Here is a 20,587-nt window from a genome sequence, read left to right as displayed (position 1 = left end):
GCAAAAAACGCAGGTGTGTTTTCTGCTGCAAAAATGCTGAAAGAAGTGACATGCTCTATTTTCAAAAAACACAACCAAGTCACAAAATACACAGCAAAACAAAACAACATGTGTGAACAGAGAATTCTGGTTTCTCATAGACTTTGCTGGTAGTGCAAAACACAGCTGAAAATTTTCATAAATATCTGCAGCAAAATATGCTGCAAAACCCAATGTGTGAACATAGCCTAACTGGCAGCTCTCAGCAGTATGCTGGCAACTCTCAAAAGTGTGCCTAAAGCTGCATTTTGTTCAGTGTGCGTCTTAAAACCATTATTCTAGATGTCTCACGCTTAGCCTAAAGATCTCAGTTTATTGTATGTTTTTTCTTTGCCACATTTCATAACAACTTTCATAGGGTTTACTGGTCGCGGGCAGCACCTCCGGAGTCACCACATGGCCTAAATACTCAATTCGACTCTGTAACAGTTGTCACTTCTTTGGTTTTATTTTTAGGCTGTAACTACTGAGCTGCCGGAGAACTTGACGTAACTTCTCAAGATGGTCTTCAAATGAGGTTCTAAACACCACAATGTCATCTAGATATATCAGGACTGATTCAAAATTCAGATCGCCTAAGCAATGTTCCATCAGGCGTTGGAAAGTTCCCGGGGCGTAAGTGAGCCCGAAGGGCATTCGGTTGAATTCATAGAGCCCCATTGGTAGGACAAATGCTGTCTTGGCCCAATCTTTTTCAGCCACTGGCACCTGCCAATAGCCACTTGCTAAGTCCAACATCGAGAAATACTTTTCCCGACCCAATACCGACAGAGATTCTTCTATGTGAGGTAATGGATATGCGTCCTGCACCGTGTGAGCATTCAATTTGCGATAGTCCACCCAAAACCGAAGGGTCCCATCCTTCTTCCTCACCAAGACCACATGGGCAACCCAGGGGCTCTGGCTCTCTCGGATCACTTGGTTATCAAGCATACTGGCCACCATGCCCTTCACCTCTTGATAGAGCTTCGGGGGAATTTGAAGATAACGTTCCCTAATAGGAGGGGTATCTCCCGTAGGAATGTCATGCTCAATCGTCCAGGAACAACCGAAGTCCTCCGCATGTCGCGAAAAGGTCTCTTGATGTTCCCACAAGACCCTCTCAAGCTCATTCAATTGCACGGCAGTCAGTTTCTCTTGATCAAATCCCATCTGGTCCATGATCACATGACCATTCCATTCTTCGGTAGGTGGTTCGGTCCGGCCTACTTTAACCGCGTATGTCCAGGAAGACTGTTCATCTGGGTGCAGTTCGAATACTGCCTTGTCAGGCACCTTCCCCGCCGCCATGAACAGTTCAGCCAGAATGGTCCCAGCAGGAATTGTAACAGTCTCATCTAAAACGTTGATGCATTTGACCGGCACCCGTCCATTTTTCACAAACGCGAGAGACCGGGCCACGTGCGCCTTGGCGAACAAGGACTTCTCTGGGGCTGGCTCGAATAGTACTTCAAGCCCATTCAGTCTCTGCGCAGCCGCTACCGGTAGCATAAAGAGTTCTTCTTGTCGGGGCGCTAGCGAGATCGTTGTCCGCGATGGCACTCGGACCAGGCCCACCCGGCCCCCAGGGACCGTGCTCTTCAGGAGATCGCAGCTCAGCACTAGACGGTGTAACATTCTCTGTATCGGTCGATGGTGGATAGCACGAGCCCAGTATCAGGGTCCCTCACTGGCATACATCTGATAATTTAGATCTCGCAGAATGTTCATTCCGAGCATCACATCCATCCCTCTTCTAGGAGGGTGGTCCACCAGCACTATCTCTTTCTGACCTAGCTCTTGACTAAACATTTTTAGTTGCATCCACACAATTCCCTTCACCGTCAGTTGGCCATTGTTAGCGGCGGTAAGTCGTATCACTCGACCGTCCTCGGGAACCACTAGTTGACTGAAGTGTCTCTCATACACTTCTAAGGGCATTATGGTACATTCGGGTCCCGTGTCAACCAAGCATCTCATCTTACGCCCTTCAAACTCTGCTTCGAGCACTGGACTGCATGCGAACAAATCTTGTTCATCCTGTTGAGGGCTTTGTGGGGGGTGGGCCGCTGCTGCTCGCCCTCTCACGGCAGCGGCTGGGAGTTTAAAGCCGGTGAAGGAGGCTCCGGGGCTGCAGACATCCGGCAGTATCGGGAGATGTGCCCCCGACGCCCACACCTCCATTAAATGACTGCTCCTCGTGGACAAGAGCTTGAATCATTCAAGGAGGACAACCTGGCAGACTGCAGAACCACCATTTCAGAGGACATGGTGGATGGCCCCTCCGTGGGAGTAGGGACCGGCCCAGCTCTGAGTTTAGACACCTCCAGCTTTAGCTCCTTCAACTCAGCACGCAGAGCCTGTACAACATTTACCAGTCCTTCTCCTCCTAAAGCTGGCATCCGACCTCCCTCCAGCTGTGCACTTTCCACTGCCCCCTAGACCACCAGAGTAGACTCATCCTCTCTTTCCACCATGGCCTGATAAATCTGCCAGAAGGACAATTCCGGTGTAGCCCGGGTCATCTCCATCAGTTTGTCTCTAAGGAGTTTATTGGCGAACCCTGTTATGAATTGATTCCGGAGCAAGCGGTCTACCTCTCGGAATGCCCCCATGGCCCCTGGGTCTAGTCTCTGCACCTCATTCAATGTCTCCTGTAAGTTAATCGAGTACTGCATCAAGGTCTCACATTCCCTTTAGGGACGAAAAACAAGGATCGAAGCTGGGCCACACGAGCCCGGCCTCCCGAACTCCCCTCTAACAGTTCCAAGATTTTCTCTAACGTGCTCCTGTCTGACTCTGGACATACCATCATCAGCCGCCTAGTGTCGCCCTCTAGTGCATTTAATGCCAGCTGTGCTCGTAACGCAGGGGCCAGATTACACATCCGCAGAATACTCCGGACCCTCTCAGTCCAATCCTGCAAAGCCATGTTACGGCCTTCGTATTTCTTAATGTGCTGGAGTAAAGCTCCTACCGGCACATACCCTCCCAAAGTCGCCGCGGCTGCCAGGGGTTCCACAACCAGCGAAGGGGCTGCTGGTGCGGCAGAGTGATTTCTTCCCTCGCCTCCGTCCATGACAAGCACTGGATCCTGTCGACTACGCCAAAAATGTAATGACCGGAGGTCCGAGAGAGATCCAGTGAGTCACAAACTGAGACAGAGACAGAAATAAACAACACTTTCTTTACTAAAACAGAGGTTAGGCTAAAATTCAGATTTGCATGAATCAGTCTCAGTTTCCACCTGGAACGCTGTCTCCACTAACTACACACAATCAACAAAAGCTGAAATCAATGAGCCAATCTCAAGGTTCCCAGTTTGGCTTAGTGCCTATGATGCAGAAATGAAGCAGAAATTTTCCTGAGCATTTCTGCATCTCCTTGGCAGAAAAACGCATGCGGTTTTTCCATGCGTTTTTGACGCGTATTTGCATGCGTATTTGCCATGCATTTTTCCAATGCATTGTACAGGCAAATACGCATGCAGAAACGCACAAGAATTGGTCATGTCCGTATTTTTTCTGCGAGTAAAATCTGTGCAGAAAAAATCCTGACCTTGTGCACAGAACTTGCAGAATGTCATAGGAAGTCATGGGATAAGGTATGCAATGCGTTTCTGGAGCGTTTACGCGCTGCAAATACGCACCAAAAAATGCACCAAAAATGCATCGTGGGCACACAGCCTTAATGTGAATTATACTAAAGATCTGGAACAATTTTACCTAAACACTGTGTCAATCTAGTGAGGATGTTCTATGGGGAACCCTGAAATGCCACACTGAGTACAATCCTACCACTATTAACAATAACAATACATGACACTACACCAATTGCTCTTATACCCCTAGTATAGGGATACCCAAGTATCTTAAAGTTATGGTACCGTTAACCTCATATGTGGTCTATCACAGGCCTGTGAATCGCGGTGGCTGCAGCTAGTCCTGGAAAATTTGGCGCCAAATAAAAAGCAATGTTTACAAAAACAGCAAAGGTTCCTTGTCTTGTCGGTTGATGCCGAGCCCACACTCCGGGGACTCTAGTACTGTAGCCTCAGGTTAAGGTCCGGGAAGAACTCTTCACCAGGCTTGTCAGTATCCTCTCAATGTGAATGGCACCGGACCCTGTCTCTCCTCTTGCAGTCACTCACTGTTTTCCAGACCACCGACCATGTGCTCCATCACAGGGATGATATCCTCAGTCTCTTTCCCTCTCACTCGACACTTGGCTCGTTCATCACAAAGTCTCTAGTCCACTCAGCATGGACTTCCACAAAACTCCAAAGACCCACACAGCTTTCCCCAGCTCAGCACTCGTTCTTAAGCAGAGACACAGCTTCACCAGGGCCAGGGGTTAACAACTCCCACAAGAGAGCTTGTCGAGAGAGAGTCTTGCTGAAGTTCAGTCCTCACAGTTCTCCTCAGACTCTGCTTCCCGAGTCTCACACAGCAGACACCCTCAGAACACACAGGGTTTTCCGGTCTGCCCCTGCTCTCAGCTCAGCCAGTCAAAACCAACAGGGACCTAATTCTGTCCTGCTGCTATCACAGTTCACACTCTCACAAGTATATGATGTTTTTTATTTTAAGTAAAACTTGTGGGAACATGATAAACAATGGGGGAACCCTCATACAGTGTGGGGGTTACTTTGGGGACCCTGAAACAATGAAGGGCGCCCTCTCACACCTGTGTACATATCTCTGGACAAGGACACAATATGACTGATTCAAAAGTCTTAATATGGAAAGTTCATCTTAAGAACAACAAAGAGAGAAATATCTGGGAATTCGAACTTTCAAGTCTTTGACTTCAAGGACTCAATTTAGCACCTAGATTTATGACACACTACATTGACTCACTTCAACCTCCCCAACAGACTGACTCCAGATCCATAAACTCAAACGTTATCACCTGTATTACCTCTCCAACAAAAACATCAGTTTTATTACTTTGGCTTATCATCATGATGCATCACCCTATCCGCAACATGTACAATTGTCTTGTTGTAGCATCTTTTAAATGTTGTGCTTTTTTTATTTCATTCATTCTTTTTCAAACTTACCTGATCAAGGGGTTTGTGTGCTCTGAAAACGTAGAAATATGAATAGCTAATAAATGTATCATAGCTAAAATACTTTTGTCTTTTTAATTTGCATACATTTACCGTATTTTACAGACTATAAGACGCACTGAACCATAAGACACACCCCAAATTTTGGGGAGGACAATAGGAACATAATTTTTTTAAAAGAAAATAGTGTGCATCTTATAGTGAGATTTTACAGCAGCTTATCGGGGGGGCTGTGATGGAGGAGTGGGGCAGGGTTGCTGCTGCAGGGGGCTGGCAGCGGTGGCAGAAGTGGGATGATGCTGTGGGCCCCAGGCTGGGAGGAGTGGATGTTCGGCAGTGCGAGGCTGCGGTGGGCCCTGGGCTTTTATAAAATGCTGGTGGAGTCCCCGCCTCACTCCTGCCCCTGCCGCCACCAGTTTCCTGCAGCAGCGACCTTGCCTCCTGTGACCCTGCTCCACCGCAGCTGCCCCGGTAAGCTACATTCGTATTATAAGACACACCCCCATTTTCCTCCTAAATTTGGGGGAAAAAAATGAGTCTTATATTCATAAAATACGGTAATTATGTTGTAATGTTTGCATGTATGGTGACAGGTCTACTATTTTATTGAATGTATTTGGACATGCTATTAAAATAAATTATATGAAATGGGTAGATAGCCACATATTACTGAAGAGATTGTTTATTATAAAACAGCCAATCAAGGGTGCCAATAATGTTGACCGCCAACTGTATACTATGATACATGTGTTTTTCCGCTTGAAACTATGAGAACTAGAGCAACCTCCTAGCATTGCTCATAGTTCCTCATAGTCTGGAAAATTGTGCACTCAATTAAAGGGAATCTGTCAACAGGTTTCTGCTATGTAATCTAAAGGCAGCAGGAGATAGGAGATTCTCTGAAACAGAGAATTCAGGCATGTGTCACTTATCAAAGTGCATGCTGTTGTTTACTAACAGTGAAGAATTAATCACAAAGAGATTAACATTGCCAGACAACAACGCCCCTCCCCCCTGTGTTAAGTGCCTCACTGTCTATGGAATTTGTACACAGAGAGCCTGGTGTGGGCGGGGTTAGCTTTCTCAGCTCTGCTGTATTGCTAAAACTAAAAGCTTTGATTATGTCAGAACGACTGCACCCAGTAAACTAAGTGATACATCATTGGATTCAGATTCTCTTTGCCTACATCACGCTGCACTCAGATGAGGTAGCAAAAACCTGCCGACAGATTCCCTTTAAAGTGTGCTTTATAATAACATCACAGTTTACAGATGCTATTATTTATTTTCTGTTTCCACAGTTTCTCACTGTACTCTTGAAATAGCCAGGCCCAGAAAGGCCAAAAATATGACTAATAGGATACTGTAACATATTGTTTAATTTCCACAATATTTTACAATTCTAAAAAATGAACTTGTTATATTCTACTTAGGGAAATTTGGACAATCGCTGGTTATCACATCTTTATAAAAATCATTGGCTATACTTACCTTTTAAATGTAGTGGACATAATATTGAATTTGATGCTGTCCAATAAAAATTTGTCACATTGACTGTAGGCTGGGTATAGTTCTCAACTTCTGCCATCGAGCCTAAAGCTGTTGGAACAATTGTTGATTATGAACCAGGTCTTTAAAAAATCTGCATAGATAATTTTTTTATGCATTAAACATAAATTTCAGTAAGCGTGTTCAATACTTTTTCCATGTGTCATTTCTCAGTATTACATATAAATTAATTTGTGGACATCTGTGGTTTAATTTCTTTGCCTGTGTGGATTGGAGGGTTGTTACCGGCATCTGGTGATAATTTAATGTCAATAGCACCTTTAGAAACATCTTTACTTAGAAAATTGGTGTCATGTTCAATATTTATTTCATCTTATGTATATACAGTGGCTTGCGAAAGTATTCACCCCCGTGACATTTTTGGTGTTTTGCTACCTCTAGTGATGAGCGAGCACTAAAATGCTCGGGTACTCGTTGTTCGAGTCGAGCAAATTGGAATACTCAGGTGCTCGGACTGAGTAACGATCCCAATGTAAGTCTATGGGAAACTCAAGCATTTTTCCAGGGGCTCCCAAATTGCCCAAATTGATGGGAACAGTGCTCAAATGACATGGGAACAGCATGGGGAAGACCCCTGGAAGCATTCCTGACTCCCAGGTCACTGCTGTCAACAATGTTGTCAGAAGTATTACGCCACTTTTACAGACTCACAATAAAACATACAAAAACAAAACCAAAATGAATTTTCCTGGGAAATATGTTAAGAAACATCCTTTCCAGAGTAATGACTTGTATATAAGGCAAAATAAATAACCAAAAACAAAAATGCTCCTCCACACCTTGGGCTATGTTCAAACGTAGCGTTTTTGATGCGTTTTTGCACTTTTGCATTGCTTTCAACCAAGGCAAATGCATTCACCCGGATATGTCATTTTAACATTATACAACCTTATCTGGGCATGTGGTGTGTGAAACATCATCAGACACATCCTGTTTCATTTATGAAGGAAGGATTGTGAAAGTCACAAACACTATTTTTACAGTCTTACTATTCTTAAAGGGCCAGCAGTTGGCCATCGCTATTAGTTGGCCATCGCTATTATTTGAAGAGACAAAGAGGAGGGTCTCAGTAAAAAAAATGTTCCCATTATAAAGGAGCGGGTCTCATATAGTGGTAATGACCATGCTGTGACTGCAAGGGCTGCCAAAATTTGGGAAAAATCCCACTAACAATTTAAAGACACATAGAGCTGGGCCACAGTAACGACATGTTCCCATTAGAAAGGAGAGGGTCTGCTATACAGTTATAGGGTATGCAATGAGTCCAACGGCTGCCAAAATTTAGGAAAAACCCCACTAACAATTTAAAGACACATACAGCTGGGCCACAGTAACGAGTACGACATGTTCCCATTAGAAAGGAGAGGGCCTGCTATTTAGTTATAGGGTATGCAGTGAGTCCAACGGCTGGCAAAATTTGAGAAAAACCCCACTAACAATTTAAAGACACATAGAGGTGGGCCTCAGTAACGACATATTCCCATTAGAAAGGAGAGGGTCTTCCATACTGTTTGCCTATGCAGTGAAGCAACAGCTGCCAAAAATTTGGAGGAACGCCAATACCCCTTGCGTAGACATAGCGGTCAGAGGGCCTCCTTAAAACAATGTTCCCATTATTAGGAAGTGTGTCTCCCATACTGTTTGCCTATGCAGTGAAGCAATGGCTGCCAAAAATTTTGAGGAACTCCAATTCCCCTTGCAAGAGACGTAGAGGTCGGAGGGCCTCCTGAAAACAATATTCCCATTATTAGGAAGTGGGTCTCCCATACTGTTTGCCTATGCAGTGAAGCAATGGCTGCCAAAAATTTGGAGGAACTCCAATGTCCCTTGCAAGAGACGTAGATATGTTGATATGGTACATATGGTCGTGATATGGTGGTGGAGGATGAGGATGCAGAGAAGGAGGAGGACAAGAGCAAATAGACAAAATCAGGAAGTGTATACCTATGTCTGGGTGCGAAGACAGAGGTGCATGGGAATAGAGTTAGACCTTCCAATGTTACGCTGCTATCATTTGGTGTTGTTGAGAAGTCTGGCCCAATCCAGCCCTTGTTCATTTTATTAAGAATCAGCCTGTCAGCAATTTCAGTTGATAGGCGGATGCGCATATTGGTTATAATTCCACCGGCGGCACTAAAAACCCTCTCTGACAAAACGCTAGCGGCAGGGCAGACCAGGACCTCCACGGGATAGAGAGCCAGTTCATGCCACATGTCCAGCTTGCATACCTAATAATTATAATGCACAGAGGAATCACGGAGGACATTGGTATGGTCGGCAAGGTACGGCCTCAGCATCTTCTGCAACTTTTCCCTCCTTGGGAGGGTACCTCGCTCATCAGGGCTTGTGCGATGGGAGGGTCTGAGAAAACTGTCCCAGAACTTTGACAGTGTTTTTCTGCCTCTGCTCAAATGCATTTGTGTCTCTCTCGCCTGTACTCCTTGGTTGTCCAACGAACTGTGACCTCTACCGCCAACGTTTTCAGACGGGAATTTTTTTAATAATTCCGCAACAAGGGCCTTTTCATACTGCACCATTTTATTAGGCCTGTCCTGCAAGGGAATAAGAGACCAAAAGTTCTCCTTGTAGCGTGGGTCTATAAGTGTCACCAACCAATAATGACTGTCACTCAATATTTGGACAAAGCGAGGGTCACGGGAAAGGCAGCGTAACATAAACTCAGTCATGTGTTTCAGACTGCTAACAGGCAAGACTTCCGTGTCCTCACCAAGAGGACGACTGACCATGCTCTCCTCCTCATCTTACTCCTCCTCCTCCATCTCCCTGTCCTCAGGCCATCCACACTGAACAGACGATATGACAGTGCAGGGAGTACCATCTATAGCGCAGGAAACTAGCTCCTGTTCTTCCTCCTCCTCCTCTTCATCCTCCTCCTCCTCTTCATCATTGTCACCCAATCCACGTTGGGATGAGATGAGGCTAGGCTGTGTGGAATCACCCTGTATGGTTCCTTGCTCCATCTCATCGTGGTCCGCCTGCAATGCATCCTCTTTAATTGTGAGCAAAAAGCGTTTCAGAAGACAGAGAAGCGGGATAGTGATGCTAATTATGGCATATTCACCGCTCACCACGGGCCTTGTTTATGCTGGTAGTCAACAACTGCCCTCTTCTGTTCACAAATCCTTCCCAACATCTGCAATGTAGAGTTCCAACGCGTAGGGACATCGCAGATCAGTCGTGAGCTGGAAGCTGCAAACGCTGCTGAAGCACGGCAAGGGCGGCGGAATCTGTAGCTGACTTTCTAAAATGGGCACACAGGCGACGTACTTTGACAAGCAGATCCGACAGATCCAGGTAGGTTTTTAGAAACTGCTGAACCATGAGGATAAGAACATCGGCCAGGCATGGTACATGTGTGAGCTCGCCTCACCTCAGAGCCGCTACCAGGTTCTGGCCATTGTCACACATGACCATGCCTGGCTGTAGGGTCAGCGGTGTCAGCCACAGATCTGCCTGCTCTTTCAGAGCTGTCCATAACTCTTCAGCGTTGTGTGGTTTGCCACCTAAGCATATTAGCTTCAGCACAGCCTGTTGCCGCTTTGCCGAGGCAGTGCTGCAGTGGTTCCAGCTTGCAACTCATGTTCTCATTTCGGAGATGGAGGCTGAAGAGGAGGAAGAGGAGGTGAAGGAGTTGTAGAATGTGTAGGCAACCCTGTTTTACCCAGGGCCCGCAATCCTTGGCATTGGGAGGACGTGTTGAGTCCCAAGGTCCGACTGGGTCTCGGCTTCCACTATATTAACCCAGTGTGCCGTCAGGAAGATGTACCATCCCTGCTCACAAGCACTTGTCCACGTGTCCGTGGTTAGGTAGACTTTCCCAGTAACTGCATTGTTGAGGGTACTTCTAATGTTGTGGGACACGTGCTCATGTAATGCGGGGACGGCACACTGGGAGAAATAGTGGCGGCTGGGGACCGAGTACCGAGGGACGGCTGCCGCCATCAGGTTGTGGAAAGCTTCCATCTCCACAAGCCTAAAAGGCAACATTTCAAGTGCAATCATTCGCGAAATGTGTGAATTTAGTAGTGTGGCCTGTGGGGCGTTGGCAGCGTATTTGCGCTTGCATTCCAAGGACTGGGGTAGGGACAACTGAACGTTGTGCTGGGACAAGGACGTGGTCATGCTTGCTGATGGTGCTAGTACAGAGTGTTCAATGACAGGTACAGGGCGGGAGGCATCTTGGCATGCGCCATGGACAGGGGATTGGCATGCACGCACAACAGTGGAACAAGCAGTGGTGTCACCCGCAGACACTGTTGCTGGATCCTGGGGTTCGGCCCACTTAGTCGGGTGCTTTGCTGCCATGCGCCTGATCATGCTGGTGGTGGTCAGGCTGGTCATTTTGCCACCCCTGCTGATGCTGGCCTAGCAAGTGGTGCAAATGGCCTTTTTGGGGTTATCTGCAGAGTCTTTAAAAAATAACCAGACTTGGGAAGACCTAACAGTTGTACTGGCAACTTCTGTTGTGTTGGCGTTACGAGCAACATTTTCCCGCCTTGTGTCTGCGGCCACCACACTGCTTCTTCCTGCCTGTTGTGATGCTATGCCTCCCTCCCCTTTGTGCTGCTGTCCTCGCTCTGTATGTCCCCCTGCCAGGTTGGATCAGTTACTATATCATCCACCACCTCGTCTTCAACTTCCGCACCCTATTCTTCCTCCTGACTTTCTGCAATTGTGTCTCATCATCATCATCATCCACCTCTTGCAACAGTAATTGCACTTTCCCACCGTCGCCTTTGTCTGACCGTGGCTGCTGCAATATTTGGGCATCGCTAAACGCGTTCTCCTCTTGACTCACTTGAAGCTGGCCGGTCGAGAGGCCCGAATCTATAAATGGAAAAGTGAACAGCCCTTTTGAGTGTCCAAGTGTGGGATCAGTTGTCTCCAGGCACTCGGCATGGTGGGAGGAAGGAGGATCAGGGTGAGGAATATGCGGTCCAGACTCACGGCTACTGAGACTTGACCGTGTGGAAGACAGGGTGCTGGTGATGGTGGCAAAGTGACTGGAAGCATTATCCACTATCCAACCAACAACCTTTAGACACTGCTCTGTGTTCAATAGTGGTGTTCTGCGGTTTCCTAGTAATTGGGACAGGAAAGTCGAGCGACAAGATGTGGGTGTTGTGGCACAATTTCAATTTGCCCACGGCCACGTCCTCGGCCTCTGCATGCACCATCACCATCACGTCCACTTCCCCGTCCCTTGCCATGCACCTTGCCTATTTTTAATGGAGGACAATATTTTCCACGTTCATGAGAAATGGCTGATTTTGGAATGCAGTTATATGTGATACGTCTGACAGAGAACCACAATTTTAAATAGCAGGCCTGTAATTTGCTAATACTATCCTTCACAGACACCTAGTGTGAATAGCTTGACAGACACATTGCAACGGAATGAAAATGGAAGAAATGGCTGATTTTGGAACACTCTTATAGTTGTTATGTCTGACAGAGAACCATGGTTTTAAATAGCAGGCCTGTAGTTTGCTAATACTATCTTTCACAGACACCTAGTATGAATAGCTTGCCTGACACACTGCAACGGAATAAAAATGGTATAAATGGCTGATTTTGGAACACTCTTATAGGTGTTATGTCTAACAGAGAACCACGGTTTTAAATAGCAGGTCTCTAATTTACTAATACTATTCATCACAGACACCTAGTGTGAATAGCTTAACTGACACACTGCAACAGAATGGAATATGGAACAGATCTGGCTTTATTCTGCAGTAAGAACAAGCAAATGGAGCAGGAAAATGGTATACTCTGGATTGTTTTTTAAGTAAATAACCAGGATTAAGATCAAAATGTTTTTTTTCCCTGGCCCCTGATATCTGGGGCTATATCTACAAATATCTGTAAGAACAACAGCAGCAGGAACGTTCAATGGACCCTCTTGAACTATATGCACTGCAGTCTGCCACATACACTGCCTGCCTGCCTAATTCCTGCTGTCACCACTGAATATATGGAGCTGGATTAGTCCTAAGAAGGACTGTTAGTTCAGATGGATATATATATATGTTGTGGAATAACTATACTAACAGGACATTCAATGGACCCTCTTGTGCTGCATCATGCACTGCAGTGCCACATACACTGCCTGCCTGCTTAACTCCTGCTATCAACACTGAATATATGAGGCAGGATTAGTCTTCAGAAGGACTGTTAGTTCAGATGGATATATATACAGTATGTTGTGGAATATCTATACTAATTAAAAAGAAGCAAATCTCTCCCTTACGCAGCAGCACCTCTTCCTACTCTGCCTGATTCCGGCGTCCTCTGTGACAAGCATAGCGGTGCCAGGTCTTATATAGACCTGATGATGCTGTACGGCCAGCCAATCACTGTAATGCCCACAACCAACATGGCTGCGGCATTACAGTGCATGGCAGGCAATCCCTGCATGTTCATTGGCTCTTTAAAGAGCGCCAAACATGCAGGGAGGGGACCCGAGTTCCCGCCTGAGCAACCCGGAAATACTCGCTGAGCTTGTTGAGCACAGTGATGCTCCGGCGAATACCGAGCAGTGGCGAGCTTGTTCACTCATCACTAGCTACCTCACAACCTGGAATGTCACTGTTTTTTTTGAGGGTATGCATAAGTTCATGTAAAGAACATGCCTACAACTGTGAACATTTGGTTTCTTTTTTTGTGAAGCAAATAACAAATAGGACAAAATTACTGAAAACTTCAGTGTGCATAACTATTTACCCCCCTCAAGTCAGTACTTTGTAGAGCCTCCTTGTTGTTCAATTCAAGCTGCAAGTCACTTTGGATAAGTCTCTATGAGCTTTCCACATCTGGCCACGGGGATTTTTGCCCATTCCTCAAGGCAAAACTGCTCCAGCTCCTTCAAATTAGATGGTTTCATCTGGTGAACAGCAATCTTTAAGTCTGACCACAAATTCCCAATTGGATTAAGGTCTGGGCTATGACTAGGCCACTCCAAAACATTTACATGTTTCCCCTTAAACCAATTGAGTGTTGCTTTAAGAGTATGCTTTGGGTCATTGTCTTGTTGGAAGGTGAACCTCTGTCCCAGTCTCAAATCACTGACAGACTGAAACAGGTTTTGTTCAAGAATATTCCTCTATTCGCACCATCCATCTTCCCCTTGACTCAGACAATTTTCCTTGTCCCTGCTGCCGAAAAACATCCCCACAGCATGATGCTGCCACCACCATGTTTCACTGCAGGAATGGTGTTCCTTGGTTGATGTGCTGTGGTGGTTTGGCGCTAGACATAGCGATTATAAAGTAAACCCTCCGCTGATAAAGTAAACCCTCCGCTTGATAAAGTAAACCCTCCGCTTGATAAAGTAAACCCTCCGCTAAATATCACACACCTAACCCAGGAGGAAGTTCAGAAACGCCTAAATAATATCAAAATAGACAAGTCACCAGGCCCAGATCACATACACCCCCGGGTACTAAAAGAATTAAGTAATGTGATAGACAGACCGCTGTATCTTATATTCAAGCACTCTTTATGGACAGAGACTGTCCCACTTGACTGGCGCCAAGCAAATGTGGTACCAATATTCAAAAAGGGGTCTAAAAGTGACCCTGGGAACTATAGACCAGTCAGCTTAACGTCTGTTGTGGGTAAATTGTTTGAAGGATTTCTTAGAGATGCTATTGTAGAATATCTTAATGATAATAACTGTCTAACTCCATATCAACATGGATTCATGAGGGATCGCTCCTGCCAAACAAACCTGATGGCCTTCTACGAGGAGGTGAGCTTACAGCTGGACCGGGGAGAGTCAGTGGATGTTGTATACCTTGACTTCTCCAAAGCGTTTGATACCGTGCCACACAAAAGGTTGGTATATAAAATGAGAATGCTTGGTCTGGGGGATAATGTGTGCAAGTGGGTAAATAGCTGGCTGAGTGATAGAAAGCAGAGGGTGGTTATCAATGGTGTAAGCTCAGGGTGTGTCAGGGTTACTAGCGGGGTGCCTCAAGGGTCTGTCTTGGGCCCTATATTATTTAATATATTTATTAATGATCTAGTGGAAGGATTGCATAGTAAAATAGCAATATTTGCAGATGATACTAAACTTTGTAAAGTAGTTAATACAGATGAGGATAGGGCACAGCTACAGGAGGATTTAGATAAATTGGGGAGTTGGGCCAAAAAATGGCAAATGGGATTCAATGCCGATAAATGTAAGGTCATGCACATGGGAAAGAAAAACAGCAGTCACCCATACATATTAAATGGGAAACCGTTGGGGAAATCTGACATGGAGAAGGACCTGGGCGTCTTGGTTAATAGCAGATTAAATTGGAGTGCCCAGTGTCAGGCAGCAGCTGCGAAGGCAAATAGAGTCATGGCATGCATCAGAAGAGGAATAGGGGCATATGATGAGAACATTGTTCTTCCTCTGTATAAAGCGCTGGTAAGGCCGCACTTAGAATATTGTGCACAGTTCTGGGCTCCGGTGCTCAGGAAAGACATATTGGAGCTAGAGAGGGTACAAAGGAGGGCGACTAAGGTAATAAAGGGAATGGAGGGACTAGAATACCCAGAGAGGTTGTCAAAATTAGGCCTATTTACGTTGGAAAAGAGAAGGCTTAGGGGAGACCTCATAAACATGTATAACTACATCAGGGGGCAGTACAGAGATCTCTCCCATGACCTGTTTATACCAAGGATGGTGACAAAGACGAGGGGGCACACTATGCGCCTGGAGGAAAGGAGGTTCCTGCACCAGCATAGAAGGGGATTCTTTACGGTCAGAGCCGTGAGACTCTGGAACTCTCTGGGAGAGGAAGTGGTGATGTCCAACTCACTTAATGAGTTCAAGAGAGGCCTGGACGCCTTTCTTGAGAACAATAAAATTACATCTTATGCTTAGTGATAGTTAATTAATCCAGGGATTTAATCTGACTGCCAGATTGGAGTCGGGAAGTGAATTTTTCCTCAATGATGTAAATTGGCCTATACCGCATGGGTTTTTTTTTGCCTTCCCCTGGATCAACGCTGCGGAATACCTGCAGTGCACAAGAAATAGGCTGAACTCGATGGACGCTTGTCTTTTTTCGGCCTTATAAACTATGTAACTATATGTAACTATGTAACTATGATTACCTTGGTGGCCAAAAAGTTAAATTTTGGTCTCATCTGACCAAATCACCTTTCTCTATACATTTGGGGAGTCTCCCACATGTCTTTTGAAAAACTCAAAATGAGCCTTACAATTTATGTGTGTAAGTAAAATCTTTTCTCTACCCACACTTCCATAAAGGCCACCTCTATGGAGTGTACGGCTTATTGTGGTCACATGGACAGATACTCTAGTCTCTGCTTGGGAACTCTGCAGCTCCTCCTTATTGTGGTCTCTGTGCTGCCTCTCAGCCTTTACCTGGGCTGAGAGTTTTGGTGGGGTGCCCTCTCTTGGCAGGTTTGTTGTGGTACCATGTTCTTTCCATTTGATGATAGTGGATTTGATGGTGCTCCAGGAGTTTGGGATATTTTTTTATAATCCAACCCTGACTTGTACTTCTCAACAACTTGGTCCTTAACTTGTTTGGAGATCTCCTTGGTCTTCATGGTGTTGTTTGGTTAGTGATGCATCTTGCTTAGTAGGGTTGCAGCCTTTGTGACCTTTCAGAAAAAGTGTGCATATACTGACAGACCATGTGACACTTAGATTGCACACAGGTGGACTTCCTTTCACTAAGCATGTGCCTTATGAAGGTAATTACTTGCACTACAAACTTTTGGAGGCTTCATCACAAAAGAGTGAATACATATACATATGCCAATTTTTAGTTATTTGAGCCCATAAATTTAATTTATGCCTATATTTTTCTCAATTCACTTCACCAAAAAATATTTGAACACAAGTTGTAATGTAGCAAAATAGGTAAAAAGCCAAGGGGTGTGTGAATGCTTTCACAAGCCAGTGTATTCATATTTATATTATTATTTTTTCTTTGTGTTTTCACTTCCTAATATATGCTACCCCTTAAGGTGCCATTGTCACATCATTGTTCTAATTTTCAACTGCCAGTTGATTCAAATTATGCCTGATTAGTGTAGGTCTCCTTTTCTTGCTTCTTGTACAGTCTGTGCAGTGTACAATTTGACCTTTATCTTAGCTTAAGATTTCTACTTTTTGCTGAAGAACAACAAGCTGTAAATTATGAGAAAACTAATGAGCATCACTATATATGTTGAAAATATGTATACTTGAAATAGAAATTCTATCTTCTGAAGTCACTGTAACAGATAGAGTTCCCGCACTGGCAAGCTGTTATATAAGCATATTGGCTTTTATATATCTCATATTAAAATACACTTCCCCTGTACCTTCCAGCCTTTAGTTTTAGAGCATGACCTGTTTTGACACCTCCTTTCCTGAGCTTTATTTCCTTCCCGCCATTAATGTATGTGAATGTGCCTCTAACCTCCCCATTAATGTTACTCCTGCATGGCTTATTATTATAATTCAGCCTTTTCTTTCTTTACCTTTATATTTTTTTACCTCTTTTCTTTTGCAATTATAGAATTCTTTAATTTTTCTGTGAAGGCATACAGAGTGAATGCGAAATAGACACTACAAAGATTTTTTGCAAGTCCTCCCCTTTCCTTTGGCAGGAAAGCAAAGGAAGGTTGAACTCACAAGGGGATCGCCAAGTAAGCCAATGCACTGAGAAAAGTTCTGCATATGTAATACATTACTGAACATAGACAGTGGTCTGTAATGAATTGCATACAATCAAGGTGGTTTCTATTATCTGTTTCCCTGGTGCAATAGGAAATTAGATTCAAACAAGAGGAGATCACATCACATTATTATCATGGCTATAACATTCCATTTACTTTTGATACAGTGAATGATGTATAAATTAGATAAAATGAATATACACACTTCTCAAGCTCAACTGATTATGATCTGTAAATTTCCATGATTACAGGATTTAAAGTGGTTGTCCAGTCACAGGATATTGATGACCTTTCATTAGGATAGGTCATCAATATCAGATTGGTTGGGATCCAACACCCGCTACCCCCACCCATCAGCTGTTTAAAGCTCATTGGTGGCCAGATGTAAACATGCAATGCGCAGCTCCGGTCAATGTGTAGTGGCTGCTATGACGTGCTGCAGAACGAGTCCTATTCAAGAGAACTTACACCCAGCAGGCCCACCAATCATTCTATGTGTATTGGCCACTGTCAGGTTCTGCACATACAGTGAAGGAAATAAGTATTTGGTCCCTTGCTGTTTTTTGTAAGTTTGCCCATTGACAAAGACATGAACAGTCTATAATTTTAAGGGTAGGTTAATTTTAACATTGAAAGATAGAATATCCCCAAAATATTAAGAAAATCACATTGTATAAATTAGATAAATTTATTTGCATTTTGGAGTAAGAAATAAGTATTTGATTCCTCTGGCAAACAACACTTAATACTTGGTGGCAAAACCCTTGTTGGCTAGCACAGCAGTCAGACGTTTTTTGTAGTTGATGATGAGGGTTGCGCACATGTCAGGAGGAATTTTGGCCCACTCCTCTTTGCAGATCATCTCTAAATCATTCAGATTTTGAGGCTGTCGCCTGGCAACTCGAAGCTTCAACTCCCTCCATAAGTTTTCTATGAGATTAAGGTCTGGAGACTGGCTAGGCCACTCCATGACCTTACCGTGCTTCTTTTTGAGCCACTCCTTTGTTGCCTTGGCTGTATGTTTTGGGTCATTGTCTTGCTGGAAGACCCAGCCATGACCCATCTTCAATGCTCTTACTAAGGGAAGGAAGTTGTTGGCCAAAATCTTGCGATACATGATCCCATCCATCTTCCCTTCAGTACGGTGCAGTCATCATGTCCCCTTTGCAGAAAAGCACCCCCAAAGAATAATGTTTCCCTCACCATGCTTCACGGTTGGGATGATGTTCTTAGGTTTGTACTCATCCTTCTTTTTCGTCCAAACACGGCGAGTTGAGTTAATGCCAAAGAGCTCAATTTTTGTCTCATCTGACCACAGCACCTTCTCCCAATAACTCACAGAATCATCCAGGTGTTCATTGGCAAACTTCAGACGGGCCTGTACATGTGCAGGGGGACCTTGCGGGCACTGCATGATTTTAAACCTTTAAGGCGTAACGTGTTACCAATGGTTTTCTTGGTGACTGTGGTCCCAGCTGCCTTGAGATCATTAACAAGTTTCTCCCGTGTAGTTTTATACTGATGTCTTACCTAGCTCATGATCAAGGATACCACTTGAGGTGAGTTTTTGCATGGTGCCCCGATCGATGTCGATTGACAGTCATTTTGTATTTCTTCCATTTTCTTACTTTTGCACCAACAGTTGTCTCCTTCTCACTCAGCGTCTTACTTATGGTTTTGTAGCCCATTCCAGCTTTGTGCAGGTTTATGATCTTGTCCCTGACATCCTTAGAAAGCTCTTTTGTCTTGCCCATGTTGTAGAGGTTAGAGTCTGACTGTTTACTTGAGTCTGTGGACAGGAGTCTTTTATACAGGTGACTATGTAAGACAGCTGTCTTTAATGCAGGTAACGAGTTGATTAGGAGTCTCTAACTGGTCTGTAGGAGCCAGAACTCATAATGGTTTGTAGGGGATAAAATACTTATTTCTCACTGCAAAATGCAAAAAAATTCATCTAATTTATACAGTGTGATTTTCTTGATTTTTTTTTCGATATTCTATCTCTCAATGTTAAAATTAACCTACCCTTAAAATTATAGACTGTTCATGTCTTTGTCAGTGGGCAAACATACAAAAACAGCAAGGGATCAAATACTTATTTCCTACACTGTATATAATGGAAAAAGAGCTTTTTCGCATTTCCCAGCCGTGACACCATACATTGAATGAAGCTGTGTATTGTGTACATCTGGCTGCCGACACAGCTCATAATAGTTGACCAGTGGGGGGCACTGGGTGCTGGACCCCCACAAATTTGATAAAAATAGGTTATCAATATCTGATGACCGAATAACTCCATCTATCTAGGGTGCCAACTAGTGATGAGCGAGCATTCTCGTTACTCGAGATTTATGAGCATGCTCGGGTGTTTTCCGAGTATTTTCAGCGTGCTCGGGTATTATGTTTGAGTCACCCTGTGCGCATGATTTGCGACTATTTGACAGCTTTAATACATGTGAGGAATGCCTGTTTCTTAGGTATTCCTCACATGTATTAAAGCTGTCAGTTGCAAATCATGCACACCGCCTGACTAAAACATAACAACTGAACACGCTGAAGATACTCGGAGAGCACCCGAGCATGCTCGCCGAAAGGGTTAACAGAACATACTTGCTCATCACTAGTGCCAACCTCCGCTGCTAGGTAGGAACAGCCTAGTGTCTAACCTAGGGAATGATAGGCCGCATAATGTGATATGACCTGGGTTTTATTGTTGTTTTTTGCATGCTATCTGAATACGGTTTGGACCATATACAGTTAGGTCCATATATATTTGGACAGAGACAACATTTTTCTAATTTTGGTTCTAGACATTACCACAATGAATTTTAAACAAAACAATTCAGATGCAGTTGAAGTTCAGACTTTCAGCTTTCATTTGAGGGTATCCACATTAAAATTGGATGAAGGGTTCAGGAGTTTCAGCTCCTTAACATGTGCCACCCTGTTTTTAAAGGGACCAAAAGTAATTGGACAATTGACTCCAAGGCTATTTCATGGACAGGTGTGGGCAATCCCTTTGTTATGTCATTCTCAATTAAGCAGATAAAAGGCCTGGAGTTGATTTGAGGTGTGGTGCTTGCATTTGGAAGGTTTTGCTGTGAAGTAAACATGCGGTCAAAGGAGCTCTCCATGCAGGTGAAACAAGCTATCCTTAAGCTGCAAAAACAGAAAAAACCCATCCGAGAAATTGATACAATATTAGGAGTGGCAAAATCT

At 44.5% G+C, this 20,587-nt stretch overlaps 1 protein-coding gene across 1 annotated transcript in view; it reads right to left on the bottom strand.

The window, feature by feature from the left end:
• Nucleotides 1–20,587, bottom strand: part of RAMP2 (receptor activity modifying protein 2) — a 129,114-nt gene that overhangs the window by 18,925 nt on the left and 89,602 nt on the right. The window contains exon 2 of the mRNA XM_073683598.1: nucleotides 6,581–6,688. Coding sequence (XP_073539699.1) covers nucleotides 6,581–6,688 — 108 coding nt within the window. The remainder of the gene's footprint in view (nucleotides 1–6,580; nucleotides 6,689–20,587) is intronic.

The sequence above is a fragment of the Phyllobates terribilis genome, unplaced genomic scaffold (genome assembly GCF_046119375.1).
Source record: "Phyllobates terribilis strain yellow unplaced genomic scaffold, ASM4611937v1 Scaffold_5__5_contigs__length_657084704, whole genome shotgun sequence".
In the NCBI taxonomy this organism is placed as follows: Eukaryota; Metazoa; Chordata; class Amphibia; order Anura; family Dendrobatidae; genus Phyllobates; species Phyllobates terribilis.
This window is presented reverse-complemented; position numbering and strand designations above follow the sequence as displayed.